The sequence below is a fragment of the Nymphalis io genome, chromosome 25, assembly GCF_905147045.1.
Source record: "Nymphalis io chromosome 25, ilAglIoxx1.1, whole genome shotgun sequence".
Lineage (NCBI taxonomy): Eukaryota > Metazoa > Arthropoda > Insecta > Lepidoptera > Nymphalidae > Nymphalis > Nymphalis io.
Window position 1 is genome coordinate 885,384 of NC_065912.1, and position 15,667 is coordinate 901,050.

Sequence of the window (15,667 nt, forward strand, 5' to 3'; positions counted from 1 at the left end):
ACGTCTTAATGATATAAAAAAAAAAAGTTTTATTACATTTTTTTTCTGTCAACGTTTTACTTTACTTGATTCGTTTGATAAAAAAAACATTAATCAATTAAATAAATGTAATTTAAGCAAGATATTGTACATAAATCTTAAAATTAAATAAATTCATTCTGTATAACGGTGTTTTATTCTTCTGTAGTCACGCACGGCCAACTGCATATTTCTACGACTCGAGCTGTTGAAATAATTATTAGGGTTTTTAATAGCTTGAACATGAATAGATTAAGTCTAATACATAATAATAATACAGGGATGTATTCATAATATACTTAAGAATATTAAGATTATGATTCTAGAACAGTAAGTTTGCGACAAACATGCGCGGGAGTATTAAAATTACAAACGTATGATACGTTTGTAATATGTTTGTAATTTATGTGATGGGTATAAATAAAACTAATTGAAACAAAAAAGAAACTCCAGCAAAATACTATGAAAATCTGTTTTTTTTCTACGTATCTTTAATCATAGATTTATAGATAGATAGATAGATTTTAGTCATAGATTTGGTTTTTAATCTGGATCTTCGTCAACGGACCATGACTAGGCTGGAATGTTCAGTTGCAAACATAAGAAATATAATTGGCGGGAAAATCAATAACTATATTTTTATATGTATGAACATATGTTTCTATAAAAATTTATTTATTTCATTGCATTTTTTAGTAATGAAAAATATATATATAAAAGGCGAGTCTCGAATGGAAATCACATTTGCCTGACTCGTATTTATGTTTTAAACTCCACTCCGGTTACGGCAATAATGTACCATTAAAAATAAAAATTTGAAAATGACTATAGTCAAAATAAAAGTTATCTTAGTTTTTTTAAGGAACAGGCTAGATTCAATTAAGCACATACACAATTAAGGCTATTTTAATCAACAATATATAAAACCTTTTTCCTTTTCTGTGTTAGTTTCTTCATTCAACTTCATAGCGTGTTGTCCATAACCGATTTTTCCTCTCAGACCCCATAGGAATTCATCATGGGGATTAGTATTAACACCAGAATCTTTCTTAGTCTGCAGACATTTATCGCGCGGTTCAACCGTTTGACAATGTATCTCTGATCTAAGATGGCTGTAGTCCGTTTGGGTTGAATGAGTTCGACAGTTGACTATTGTAGCCTAAAAGTAATTTGTACTTTATTGAAAAAATATTTTTTTGATTATAACGTTTTGTAAGTATTAAATAAAAAACCGTAAAATTATATTATAAAAAAAAGAAATACTACCGAAGGGCTTTTATTGACTGTAAATTTTAGTAAATTTAATTGTTGCTTTGTTAGTTTTAAGGGTGATTTACAACGATTTCAATCCAATCTCATTCGTGTATAAGATTGGATCGAAAAAACGGTTAAATGGCAACCACTGCGTTTCGATTCGATTACAAAAAAGTGACAGTTCGTTAGTAGATTTGGTTTTATAAAACCCATTCATAAAGACAGGTTAATCCAAGAATGCTTAGAAAGAGTCTTTGAAATATATTAACGAATATTAAAAAAAATAATAATAATTGCGATGATAAATTTTATTTTTGAATACAAACCCATTGACAGGCACGTCGCTTCCACTCCCACATGTCCCAAGAATAGTTCTTCTCCATGTGCCCATCAATCGGATGTGTGTCTGTTTGTATATCTTTATCTGATATTTTAGCTGTTAGTGAGGAAAACAAACAAATTATAAATGAACACAGTGAGTACATACATAGTGCACTCGTTATTGCTTAGGCGCGCTGTGAATGTCCCACTGCTGGGCTAAGGCCTCCTCTCACTTTTTGAGGAGGAGCATATTTCTCTTCCTATTTTAACGGCCAAATTGTCGGGTCATATTCCCAATAATTACGGCGAATTCAAATTCCTCATTTTCCCACTTATTTTGTTGCCATTTTTATATTATAAATTGACAATTAAGTGAAGAGTTCGAATTTCGTAAGAAGGAATAATAATAATTATTAGTTTTGCCTGATAGTTCTCAGTAAAAGCCTGGAGGAAAGAAGTTATCAGTGTTACACTCCCGTGCCTACTGAGGCAAACACGTGCAGCTGTTAGTCTAGCGTCTAATTTCTCTCCGCGTGTGTGCCATTCCCTCGGACTATGGGAGTGAGCCAATAGTATCTGGGCACTCACGCCGTAACTATATCATCTGTGTATTTGTAGTTTGATCTAAATTTCAGTATTTGTAAAGATCTAAACATGGAACTGTTATGTTATAACCTTTGGTCGTGAAACATTTACAAAATATACATACTTTTTGGTAAAACGCGTGTGACGAGGTTGTCTATAGTCTTCACGTCCTTGACTTCTTCCAATATATTCAGTAAATTGATAACATGTGGATTGTTTCGGGCGAACTCTAAAACTTCGTTGACGTACCTTTAATTAAAAACAATACAATAAAATAATTGTACACTAGACTGAATTCGTATATTATTTTAACTGCTTTGCCATATTAAGTTTTTGTTTAAAATTAAATTTAAAAAAACCTGCTTTGAATATTATATTTAGATTACGACTTATATTTATGAACGCATAACACATACTATAATTTCAAAATTCTATAAAACTTTAATATATAGTTTCATTTAATTGAAATATGTAATTCCATTGTTAAATGTAATATTGACTGTTGGGATATGGCAATAAAATGTTTAATGCCAACATAATTTAAATTTTAAACTTCGTTAACGAAAACGCTTATTTTTCTATTAAGTTTGTCTTGTAAAGTGTAATCATGAAAGTAAATTGTAGTGAAAATGAAAGTCATTATAAATTATATGAAGCATTAGCTAAAAGAGAAAAATTGGAACAAAAAGCTTTGGGTAAGTTAAGTATTTACTATATAAACCGAACAGTTGTAGAAGGTTTATCTGTTTTGACATTTGCGTGTTGTTATTGTTGTACATAAAATAGTTGGCTAACCAATTGCTTAAAAAACCATATAACCTGAACAAATAACTATTATTCTTATTATAAAATGAATAAATTAACGTCTTATAGTATAAAAGAAATTCACAAGTCGTTCCGTGATAAACTTTTAACACCAACAAGTTTTATTGATTTGTCTATTCAACGTGTAAAGCAGACGAGAGATTTAAACGCTTTTATTGTTTTAACGGATGAAATAGCCGAAAACCATGCAATTGAAAGTGAAAAACGGATATATATTGAAAAGAAAAGCTTACCCTTGGACGGCATTGCAATCGCTATAAAAGATAACTTTTGTACTAAAAATATACATACAACCTGCGCTTCGAATATGTTAAAAAAATTTGTACCCACATACAATGCAACAGTTTATTCTCGACTCATCAATTCTGGCGCGTGTCTTATTGGAAAATCGAATTTAGACGAATTTGCAATGGGTTCAGGTACCGTAGATTCAATTTTCGGTCCCACTCGCAATCCATGGTGTAACAGTGAAGATTGGAGAATATCAGGCGGTAGTTCAGGAGGCAGTGCTGTAGCTGTGGCAACTGGTGCTTGTGTAGCTGGCATAGGTTCTGACACAGGTGGATCAACTAGAAATCCTGCTGCTTTATGTGGAGTTGTTGGTCTTAAACCTACTTATGGCTTAGTTTCAAGATATGGACTTATACCTTTAGTTAATTCTATGGATGTGCCGGGTATTTTAGCAAGGAGCATTGACGATTTGACCATGATATTGAATTGTGTAGCTGGACCTGATAAATTAGACTCGACAACCATAAAGAAACCATTTAAACCTGTTAAAATTGATGATAATATTGATATGTCTAAAATTAAAATTGGTATACCAAGTGAGTATTATTGTGAAGGTATGAGTGAAGATGTGTTAGACGTATGGAGATGCGTTACAGATATGTTAGAGAAAGAAAAATGTCAAATCAGTAGAGTTTCGTTACCCCATACATCAGTCTCAATCGCTGTGTATTCAATATTGAACCAGTGTGAAGTAGCGAGTAATATGGCAAGGTATGATGGATTAGAATATGGATTAAGGGCAGCCGAAGATTATTCCACAGAAGAGTTGTATGCTTCAACACGGTCAGAAGGATTTAATAATGTTGTTAGATCCAGGATATTTGCTGGTAATTACTTTTTATTGACAAGAAATTATGAAAAATATTTTCTAAAAGCTTTAAAGTTGAGAAGATTAATAGCAGATGATTTCAATCAAGTTTTCAATGGAGATAACTCAGTAGAGTTACTTTTGACACCAACAACATTATCGGAAGCTCCTTTATATAAAGATTTTACCTCAACACATAACAGAGATCAATGTGCCTTACAAGATTATTGCACACAACCTGCTAATATGGCTGGGATACCAGCCATTTCGATACCAATCAGATTATCAAAGAATAATATGCCTTTATCTATACAGCTAATGGGGCCATCTTTATGCGAGGAAATAATGTTAAATGTAGCCAAGAAAATTGAAAGTTTAGTTGACTTTCCAAATTTAAAAATGTAATTTATGATTATAATGAGTATTATTATATGAGAAGTGTGTTGTAAATAAATTTTTGTGTTAGAAAAGTTGTTATTTTTATTTATATACATAATTCAAGAAGTGTATGAAGTAACAATATATTACATATATATTATATTATCTTTAAAAAAATATATATCGAACTTTGTGTTATTGGTTTTTTAATTTGTACTATTTTCTGGCAGCAATAAATCAACTTTATTATTTAGTAACACAGGCTACATTTTATTTATCTTTGTAAATAGCTTTTATTTTTACCAATTATTTGGAATCCGGTCTATCGTTTCATTTCTTGATTTAGTTAAATGTATTCAAGTGCAATAATCACTTTTGCAAACTGAAAACAAAAACAATTCCAGTAGTTATAGGCCTATATACTTTTGTGTTGTGCTAATATTTAAAAAATATATTTTAAATCAACTTGTGGTTCATTTCAATACAAATAGTACATATGGGCTATGGCATAGTACTTTGGGGTAAAACTATATAATTTGAATTGAATTTTTATTCAAAAAGCAGAGTTTCTGGCCTGTTCTTCTTGGTAATAACTTATTTCCAAGCAATCGGAGCTAGTCTTAATTTCCATTGAATCTTATAACATGGTTAAAAATTGCTTATAAAATACTACTTAAATAAATAATTTTTCATTTTATAATTGTAATAAAATATAATTTTTTTTAGCATCTCTTACGTCAGATGTATTGAAAAATCTGAACATAAACATCGAAAAATTACCACAGAAATCTCAAAACATACTAGGACATGTTGCTGAAAGTCAATCGGTTTTGGGAATAGAAAATTTAGATGCAGTGTCGATATCCCTGCATCGTTCAAGAGAGATATCAGACAAACTCGCTGATGAATATGAAATACTCAAACTGAAACAGAAGAATGCTAAATTTCAAGCGAAAATTAACCGTAACAATAGATCAATAGAAGAACTACGCAAAGAATTGGAGTCGTCTAGAATCTCCTTGGCTAGTCAGAATCCGAATCCTGAGAACACACATGATCACATAAAGCAATTGAAACAGAAATTGGTGTCATATGAAGAGAACTATGAAAAGGCTAAGGTAAAAATCTTCTTTATAATATGTGCGCAAATGGTTTATGAAATTCCAAGTTTTACAAATATTTGCTTAGCTATTGTAATTGTAAGTAATATATAAAATAATCGGTTATTTGATGACTAATAAATAGTTCAAGTAAATGTCCAGCTGAACAGCTGAACAAAGGCATCTCTATCTTCTCGTGGATAAAGTTTGGCTGGAGCTTATTTCACCACCCTGCTCCTAATATTCAGTTTCCATTATGTATGTAATGTACTTAAAATTCCAGAGTAAATATGCGGTTCTAGCTGTACCAGAAGCGATTTTACCGAAATCTCTTACATCTCAAGTGACGTCACTTCTCGCCCTTCAAGAAGAAGCCTCGGCCTTGAAGCAGAGAGCTGATGACTTCTTACTAATGAAAGAAGCAAGAGATACATTTAGTAGGTTGAGAAGATGAACAAAAAAAAAACCGTTTTATTTACTACATACAATAAAATGTTAGAGAAAAATATATAAATAAGGTTTTTGACAACCCAAGTAGGTATTTCCTATTAGCTTAACGTTTGTTTATTTATACTAAATTGATTTTTTGTTAAATAAAACGATCGCTTATGAATACATACCGTTTACGAATATCATTTTGGCGCCCAAAGTGGGACTTTGGGCGCCAAAATGATATTTCATTTCGATTTGCATGAACGTGTTTGATTTATTTTAAGTATTGTAACTTAATCATTTTCGTTTTTTGGATTGAAGGTGAGTGAGCTAGTGTAATTATCCGTTCAAATAGCCTGCCTTTTTAATATTAATAATATATAACAATGCTAACAAAAACGTCTTAATGATATAAAAAAAAAAAGTTTTATTACATTTTTTTTCTGTCAACGTTTTACTTTACTTGATTCGTTTGATAAAAAAAACATTAATCAATTAAATAAATGTAATTTAAGCAAGATATTGTACATAAATCTTAAAATTAAATAAATTCATTCTGTATAACGGTGTTTTATTCTTCTGTAGTCACGCACGGCCAACTGCATATTTCTACGACTCGAGCTGTTGAAATAATTATTAGGGTTTTTAATAGCTTGAACATGAATAGATTAAGTCTAATACATAATAATAATACAGGGATGTATTCATAATATACTTAAGAATATTAAGATTATGATTCTAGAACAGTAAGTTTGCGACAAACATGCGCGGGAGTATTAAAATTACAAACGTATGATACGTTTGTAATATGTTTGTAATTTATGTGATGGGTATAAATAAAACTAATTGAAACAAAAAAGAAACTCCAGCAAAATACTATGAAAATCTGTTTTTTTTCTACGTATCTTTAATCATAGATTTATAGATAGATAGATAGATTTTAGTCATAGATTTGGTTTTTAATCTGGATCTTCGTCAACGGACCATGACTAGGCTGGAATGTTCAGTTGCAAACATAAGAAATATAATTGGCGGGAAAATCAATAACTATATTTTTATATGTATGAACATATGTTTCTATAAAAATTTATTTATTTCATTGCATTTTTTAGTAATGAAAAATATATATATAAAAGGCGAGTCTCGAATGGAAATCACATTTGCCTGACTCGTATTTATGTTTTAAACTCCACTCCGGTTACGGCAATAATGTACCATTAAAAATAAAAATTTGAAAATGACTATAGTCAAAATAAAAGTTATCTTAGTTTTTTTAAGGAACAGGCTAGATTCAATTAAGCACATACACAATTAAGGCTATTTTAATCAACAATATATAAAACCTTTTTCCTTTTCTGTGTTAGTTTCTTCATTCAACTTCATAGCGTGTTGTCCATAACCGATTTTTCCTCTCAGACCCCATAGGAATTCATCATGGGGATTAGTATTAACACCAGAATCTTTCTTAGTCTGCAGACATTTATCGCGCGGTTCAACCGTTTGACAATGTATCTCTGATCTAAGATGGCTGTAGTCCGTTTGGGTTGAATGAGTTCGACAGTTGACTATTGTAGCCTAAAAGTAATTTGTACTTTATTGAAAAAATATTTTTTTGATTATAACGTTTTGTAAGTATTAAATAAAAAACCGTAAAATTATATTATAAAAAAAAGAAATACTACCGAAGGGCTTTTATTGACTGTAAATTTTAGTAAATTTAATTGTTGCTTTGTTAGTTTTAAGGGTGATTTACAACGATTTCAATCCAATCTCATTCGTGTATAAGATTGGATCGAAAAAACGGTTAAATGGCAACCACTGCGTTTCGATTCGATTACAAAAAAGTGACAGTTCGTTAGTAGATTTGGTTTTATAAAACCCATTCATAAAGACAGGTTAATCCAAGAATGCTTAGAAAGAGTCTTTGAAATATATTAACGAATATTAAAAAAAATAATAATAATTGCGATGATAAATTTTATTTTTGAATACAAACCCATTGACAGGCACGTCGCTTCCACTCCCACATGTCCCAAGAATAGTTCTTCTCCATGTGCCCATCAATCGGATGTGTGTCTGTTTGTATATCTTTATCTGATATTTTAGCTGTTAGTGAGGAAAACAAACAAATTATAAATGAACACAGTGAGTACATACATAGTGCACTCGTTATTGCTTAGGCGCGCTGTGAATGTCCCACTGCTGGGCTAAGGCCTCCTCTCACTTTTTGAGGAGGAGCATATTTCTCTTCCTATTTTAACGGCCAAATTGTCGGGTCATATTCCCAATAATTACGGCGAATTCAAATTCCTCATTTTCCCACTTATTTTGTTGCCATTTTTATATTATAAATTGACAATTAAGTGAAGAGTTCGAATTTCGTAAGAAGGAATAATAATAATTATTAGTTTTGCCTGATAGTTCTCAGTAAAAGCCTGGAGGAAAGAAGTTATCAGTGTTACACTCCCGTGCCTACTGAGGCAAACACGTGCAGCTGTTAGTCTAGCGTCTAATTTCTCTCCGCGTGTGTGCCATTCCCTCGGACTATGGGAGTGAGCCAATAGTATCTGGGCACTCACGCCGTAACTATATCATCTGTGTATTTGTAGTTTGATCTAAATTTCAGTATTTGTAAAGATCTAAACATGGAACTGTTATGTTATAACCTTTGGTCGTGAAACATTTACAAAATATACATACTTTTTGGTAAAACGCGTGTGACGAGGTTGTCTATAGTCTTCACGTCCTTGACTTCTTCCAATATATTCAGTAAATTGATAACATGTGGATTGTTTCGGGCGAACTCTAAAACTTCGTTGACGTACCTTTAATTAAAAACAATACAATAAAATAATTGTACACTAGACTGAATTCGTATATTATTTTAACTGCTTTGGATATAGAAAACAAAGACGCCTGTTGTCATTTTTACATGTTTTTATTAAACTTGCAACGTCTGTTAGTTTGTTGAGGTCAAATGTGGCAAGCTGAATTAGAGCCACTTTCTTTTTCTACGGAATTGAAATTTTACGTTGGTTTCGTGCAATTTCATTATACACCCAAGATTGACTCCAGGCGAAAAAACTCCTCAACGGTAAACAGCATAAATACGAAATTTTATAGGTATGTAAAAGCTTTTATTACTTTACAGTAACAGCCTGTTAACCAACTGCTGGGCTAAGGCCGAATCTTCCTTTTGAGGAGAAGGTTTGGAGCTTATTCCACCACGCTGCTCCAATGCGGGTTGGTAGAATACCCAATACCCTTACGATGTTTTCCTTCACCGTCAAGCACGATATGAATTATAAACGCAAATTAAGCACATGAAAATTCAGTGGTACTTGCCCGGGTTTGAACCCACGATCATCGGTTAAGATTCTCGTGTTCTATCCACTAGGCCATCTCGGCTATTTATATATTACTTTACGTGAGGAGCGAAATGATGACATTAATAATATCGCACTGATATAATAAATAAATGTTTCTTGTTCATAAGACAATTTTTCAAATGCTTATGTGATGGACAAATCGCCTATGTTTATACAAAAACTTCTATATTCAATTAAATAAATACCTTAACCGAGAAAAAAATCCACTACATAAAATTGACGTCAGACTAGCTAGCCGATTTACAAATAAACCACGGTTTGTGAAGCTCATTACTGTCAGACTTTTTATAACCAAGCAGATACATCCATTGGGACTAAGATTTTTATATACCCATTGAATTCAATACTTTATATTCTATGATTAAATAAACATTACCTTTGAGAATCTTTACTGAATCGAGTCGCCATCTTCACGCTGCAGAACCCATAGCGGTATCCTTTAGACTGGATCAATCCAACCTTCATATTGCTTGGTACCAGGGCTCCTACACTGAGACATAAGGCACAAAAGCCTAGAAACTAAAATATATAACAAAAATTAGGAATTATTTCTGAAACTTCACCGATGACCGCCGTTTCAAACCAACCAAGTAATACTGAATTTTCATGTGCTTGATTTGTATTCATAATTCATTTCAATCTCGGCGGTGAAGGACAACATCGTGAGGAAACCTGCATGTGTTTAATCGCTAAAATTCTGCCACATACATATGTGAACTTTTAATAATGGAATATATTTTTGCAGTTAAACATACATACGAGGCATGCCTTTTAAGTTTTGTCGTTTAAAGAAAAAAACACAACTAGAACCTTATAGTACTTTTTATTGTTTTTAAAATTATTCAGCACGTAACTTAATACACTTTTCCATTTGTTCAAATCTGTTATTATAACATTTATTTCACTCTAAACTAGGATTGTTCAAAATGGCTGACTTGAAAGCGTCGACTGTTTCTTCACCGGACTGGAACCTTTGACCACGAAGACTTTTCTTAATTTTAGGAAATGTAAAGAAATCGTTAAGGCTTAGGTCAGGACTGTATGGAGGATGGTCAAGAATTTCTACTTTTTACTGCTTCAAATACTCAATCCTTTGACGAGCGCTGTGTGAGCTTGCGTTGTCGTGGTGCAGGATGATGCGTCGCTTTTAGTTAGATTTTCAAAGTTCGGCGATGACTTCTGGTAAACAAACTATGGTATACCACTCTGCGTTAACCGTTCTACGATCTTCAAGTGCAATAGTCACAACATGGCCGGTTTTTCCAACGAACGTGGCCACCATCTTCTTTGAAGTGCTTCGAGAACGAACAACTTTAGTCGGCTTTGGCTCGTCTTGAAAGACCCAGATTATAGATTGTTGTTTGGAATCAGGATCGTAGGCACAGATCCAAGATTCGTCACCACTGATGATGTCGTAGACGTAATTTAACTCTCCTCGGTTGAACCTTTGCAGATTTTTCTTACACCATCTGACGCGGGCCGCCTTATGATCGTCGGAAAGCAGATGCGGTATCCGACGGCAAACTAGCTTTCTCACACAAAGCGCTTCATGCAAGATCTTCTGAATGGTTGTCCCTGAGATGCCTAATAGAGCTTCTATCTTTCGATACGTCACATGACGATCTTCAAGCATTAGTTGCCTCACAGCAATGATGTTATCTTCAGTGAAGGCGGATTTTGGCGAGATTTGTTACTAACACTAGTATGTCCACGCTGGAATTCTAAATACCAGCGTTCGACAGTCCGCAGACATGGGGCTTCATCACTGAACACAGATGTTAGCTCTTCAAAACAACGAAGCCGTGTCAGGCCTCTTCTAAAGTTGTAGAAAATTATTGCACGAACATTTTCCTTAGAAAGATTCATTTTCGTACGTAACCTGACAGATTCAAATCGAGGCTGTGACTAAACAATAGCATTAATCCTAATACTTTCAACTGTTTTTAGATTCAAAATTTAAACACATTCGAATATAGAACAGTTCCAAATTCAAAATTGCCGGGAAATAAGGAAACGACAGAACTTAAAAGGCATGCCTAATACATATACTCTAACACACATACTTACTTATAATTAGACGTAATGCACTAAAACCATGTTTCCGACTTTTGGCTTTGCCAGAGTCAGGTATTTATTATTCAGAAATTCTTTGCTAACGCTTCTTCACACGAGAACTATAATTAACGATAACAAAACAAAAGTTCTGTTCCATTTTCAAACAACGCAAATTATATCACCAACAATGTATCAACGTGGTGGAATAAGCTATCAGCATCTTAAACATTAAGATTTATGAGCTATCATTGCTTTTAGTGTTACAAATTCCATTATAAATCCCCACAATACTTACCTGTATGTTTCTGTCATTCACAACAGTAAAGCTACCACCGTAAGCCACATAATTCTTCAGCGAGCCCAGAGTTATCCTGTCAGTGATACTGACTCGATCACTCATCCGATCCTGGTCAGTTACCACGTTCTTACCCTCCAGCATTTTGTCTATAATATGATAGGGTATCTTCATCTGATCTGAGATGTTACCAAGGATAGACATGAGCCGGTTGACAGTTGACATTAAGTACATTATATTTTGCATTGAACGCCATACTCTCCAGAGTTTTGTGAATAGAGGCTAAAAAATATAACGTTGTTTTTTTTCAATAAACGTCAAAATTCCGTCTAAATAATGTAGTACTCTCCAAGAGTATGTAATGGTAATGGCAACATCTATATGTTGCCATTATTATAATCATAATTCCTATGAATTAAAATATATGTTTTTCTAAAATTGCCTAATGGTTACGTTGATTTCAGAAACGGTATTTATTTCGGACATGTATTTTGGGCCCCGCCCTATTTGTTACTCGTGTGTTATATACAAGTTATTTAATAAATTATTATTATTATTAATATAACTTACGAAAACTGTAACAACCGGCACAGCAGCTTTATACTTTACTGTAGCATGTAATTCTTCCAGAACATGTTTTACTTTATCGACATAGTGGGTGCCATTTTGTACCATCGTTTCAACGTCTGATAACAATTTCCGAATATACAATTCGTATTGACGATTGAAAGCGAGTAATTCAAATATCTGCTTGTAGTTGTTTCTGTAAAGTATTTTAAGTAAAATTTGAATTCAATTTCGCAATATAGGAATAATGATAATTATAATATCCTGGGACATTATTCACACACAGTCATCTGATTCCAAACTAAGCAGAGCTTTTACTATGGAAACCAGACAACTGATATACTTCATATACTACTTTTCTTCTGTATACATATAATACACACTTATATAGATAATTAAATAAATAAGCTCCAAACCTTCCCCTCAAAAGGGAGAGGAGGCCTTAGCCCAGCAGTGGGACATTAACAGGCTGTTACTGTACTGTTACTGTACTATAGATAATTACACCCAGACTCAGGACAAACAGACATGTGTGCATGAAGCACACAAATGACTGTCTTGGCTGGAAATCGAACCCACTAGCTTTGGCATGAAAGGCAAGCCAACCACGCCAACCGGCTCCTCAAATGTATTTTTATGATGCGTTTTGCGTAATTTTAGTTAACATTTTTTATTGTGCCAATGTTTGTAGGAGGTGGTAACCACTTATCATGAGGTGAGCCATTTGCCCGCTTCTATAGTCAAAGAATCGTCGTTTGCCGAGCAGTGGGACATTTACAAATTGTTACCTGATTACGTACGCACAAAGCTAAACAATTTTTTTTTATTAAAAATTTAAAAAAAAAAAAACGAATTTTTTGTTTTATTAATTTAACAAAATGGACAGTCTTACTCAATTGAATACTTACTCGGTCAATTCCGAGTTTGTTGGTATATCGATAATAACGTTTCCCGTTTCATCTTGTATTGTTATTGTGTCCGCTATCGCCGATGTCAAGGAATTGACTCTTTGCATAACCGTTATCAGGGAATTTGATAATGAAGCCAAACATGCCTTCCCGGCGTCCACCAGATTGAATGGTACTGAGGAAAAAGAAATCTATTAAAACGAACACAATTAAGAATACTAATTTGTATAGTCAAAGCCAACCGACAGCTCCATAACTTATAAGGCTTCGGACCCTGACGTCTTGGATTCAAACAAACAGTAAATAAGTTCCACTGTCACTATACTTACGATCAGGAATCCCTTCGCCCCCTTTTTTACAATCTCTATTAAACAGCCTGACCCCGGATGTTATTTGCACTAGATCTATTAACTGTGCCATTTTCTCTGATCTCGGCAAAGCTATAAATATTTTAAGATCCTCGAGTGAGAAAACGCTTTCTAAGGCTGCCACTCCTTCTTTCAAGGTCTAGAAGAAAAATAAAAGAGACGTTTTTTTCATGTGAAACGAAATTTGTATAATTTTTTTTTTTTTTGAGTTGATGGTACCTACCCAGACGAGCTTGCACAAAGCCCTACCACCAGTAAAATCGAGGTCGGTCGTTGACTTACATTTTGGCAAATAATGACCGCTTTAATCATAAACAATATACATACATTGTAACACTTTATATGATTACTACTTTCATCACATAAGTATTCAATGATTTACGATAAGCGTTACAAGAAGTAGGAGGTCAAATTCTAACAAATTGACACTATCGAAATCGTATCGAAACGTAATCGTTTAACTGTTCCTATTCTAATGAAACTACAATCCAGTTGATTGATTGAAGATTCGATCGAGAAGTAGGATCGGAATAGAATTGGGAACGTATCGTTACCATTGTAAATTGGTAGAATTATTACCAATACAGAATATTATTATAATGTACATACCACAATAGACCCCGGGTTACCAAGTCCGCTGGATAGAATAATGTATATCGATATCTTTCTAAATAATTTCTTTACAGCCGTATCATCTTCAGTAACAGGATCCTCTTCGAGTATTTCATTAATAAGTGGTCGAAGACATTGGTCTATAGAGTCTAAATGTTTGTCGATAAGATTTTGTAATTTGTCGTAATTCATTCGCATTATGAATTGCATTTTTAAGGTGTTTATTGAAGTTTCGCTGCCTGTTCATAGAAAGAGACGGTTTATGGAACATTTATTTATTTATTTAAATACTTTTTTGACCACCATACATTGTGTAGTAGGACAAAAGGCGGACTTAATGCGTAAAGGCATTCTCTACCAGTCAACTTTTAGGCTAAGCAGAAATTTGTTTCCACACTGGGCTATCTCACTGTACCTCGATACTTGAACTGTTTACTTACAACAATTCAAGTATCGAGGTACAGTGAGATAGCCCAGTGTGGAAACCATGTGTTTCTTAGTACTTTATACTATTGCGTTCTGGTTTGTAAGGCGAGTGAACCGGATTAATTACAGGCACAAGGAATATAACACCTTAGATAGAAAGGATTAAAAACTGAATCAGATGAACCATTTGTGCATCTGCCCACCTAAACAGAATAAAAAAATAATAAAAAACTTACTGGTAAGCATATTGACACAGTCATTCACGAAAGTCTCTAAATTGTTTCTACTAATCGTTTTAGAGAACATCCGTCCGTACTTTGGATTCAGTAAAAGTAAATCTATTAAATAAATGACGAAATCTGTATCAACTATAACGTTTTGTGATTGACAATTTCGCGTTATTTCGTTCGCCATGTTTTTAATAACATTTTCATCGCACGCCATTTTAGTAAATTATATGAAATAAATATTTTTATTATAAAATGATGTAGGAACAATGCAATTATAAAAATGTAAATTTGATTTATCAATGTCGCTATGGTAACGTTTGAACGATGGTACGTCACTCGGGCATTTTTTTCCATGTTTATCTGTAGTTCGTTTGGTAATATATAATATACATATACTAATTGACCCGGCAAACGTTGTTCTGACATATAAATTATATCTACTAAATATTTTGATTTTTAAATAAAAAGTAACGAATTTATTAAAAAGTAACGAAAGTTTGTGGGGATGGTATCTATGATAGAAAAAGAAAAGGAGCGTTGTAGACGATGACCGCCGATAAAAACAAAAAACACCAACCATTAATTTTTTCAATTCAATGTACTTCATTAATGTAATGTACATATTCATTGTTTCATTAAAAGTTAAATGTAAATTGAAAAAAGTAATATATTTTTATCCTAAAGTAGTTAATTAATTTCGAAGAGCAATTAAGTGTACGATATTTTTTGTCAGTCCGTCTTTAGCCAACACAAATAAGCTCGATGGTTTGCCCGCCCGAGAACAGACAAATGGCTCACCTCATGT

General features: G+C 33.0%; 3 protein-coding genes across 7 annotated transcripts; 2 read left to right on the forward strand and 1 right to left on the reverse strand.

Moving 5' to 3' along the window:
• Positions 1-8: 8 nt before the first annotated feature.
• Positions 9-15,076, reverse strand: LOC126778126 (cilia- and flagella-associated protein 206-like). 5 transcript variants are annotated; one of them, XM_050501529.1, is made up of 11 exons: positions 14,869-15,076; positions 14,204-14,445; positions 13,556-13,733; positions 13,227-13,401; positions 12,322-12,514; positions 11,752-12,033; positions 9,778-9,920; positions 2,303-2,427; positions 1,599-1,708; positions 946-1,177; positions 9-223 (listed from the first exon to the last, which is right to left on the reverse strand). In XM_050501529.1, exons 1-11 carry the CDS (start codon positions 15,074-15,076, stop codon positions 174-176), a joined length of 1,938 nt encoding a protein of 645 aa, XP_050357486.1. In that variant the 3' UTR covers positions 9-173. The 5 variants fall into 5 exon arrangements, with proteins under 5 accessions (XP_050357486.1, XP_050357483.1, XP_050357484.1 ...); XM_050501526.1 differs by lacking the exon at positions 2,303-2,427 and adding an exon at positions 8,713-8,837; XM_050501527.1 differs by lacking the exons at positions 1,599-1,708; positions 2,303-2,427 and adding exons at positions 8,009-8,118; positions 8,713-8,837.
• LOC126778290 (uncharacterized) lies at positions 2,713-6,172 on the forward strand. Its single transcript, XM_050501786.1, has 3 exons — positions 2,713-2,873; positions 5,207-5,598; positions 5,864-6,172. Exons 1-3 carry the CDS (start codon positions 2,786-2,788, stop codon positions 6,032-6,034), a joined length of 651 nt encoding a protein of 216 aa, XP_050357743.1. The 5' UTR covers positions 2,713-2,785; the 3' UTR covers positions 6,035-6,172.
• LOC126778172 (glutamyl-tRNA(Gln) amidotransferase subunit A, mitochondrial-like) lies at positions 2,974-4,535 on the forward strand. Its single transcript, XM_050501624.1, has one exon. The coding sequence runs from the start codon at positions 3,029-3,031 to the stop codon at positions 4,505-4,507; it is 1,479 nt and encodes a 492-aa protein (XP_050357581.1). The 5' UTR covers positions 2,974-3,028; the 3' UTR covers positions 4,508-4,535.
• Positions 15,077-15,667: the final 591 nt, after the last annotated feature.

Coding starts and splice junctions, on each gene's coding strand:
- LOC126778126 (XM_050501529.1), bottom strand. CDS start 15,076: ATGGCGTGCGATGAAAATGTTATTAAAAACATGGCGAACGAAATAACG. Junction 12,515..13,226: donor ACAAACTCGGAATTGACCGA/GTAAGTATTCAA, acceptor AATACTTTACAG/AAACAACTACAAGCAGATAT. Junction 1,178..1,598: donor AGCGACGTGCCTGTCAATGG/GTTTGTATTCAA, acceptor AATTACTTTTAG/GCTACAATAGTCAACTGTCG.
- LOC126778290 (XM_050501786.1), top strand. CDS start 2,786: ATGAAAGTAAATTGTAGTGAAAATGAAAGTCATTATAAATTATATGAA. Junction 2,874..5,206: donor ATTGGAACAAAAAGCTTTGG/GTAAGTTAAGTA, acceptor AATTTTTTTTAG/CATCTCTTACGTCAGATGTA. Junction 5,599..5,863: donor AGAACTATGAAAAGGCTAAG/GTAAAAATCTTC, acceptor TTAAAATTCCAG/AGTAAATATGCGGTTCTAGC.
- LOC126778172 (XM_050501624.1), top strand. CDS start 3,029: ATGAATAAATTAACGTCTTATAGTATAAAAGAAATTCACAAGTCGTTC.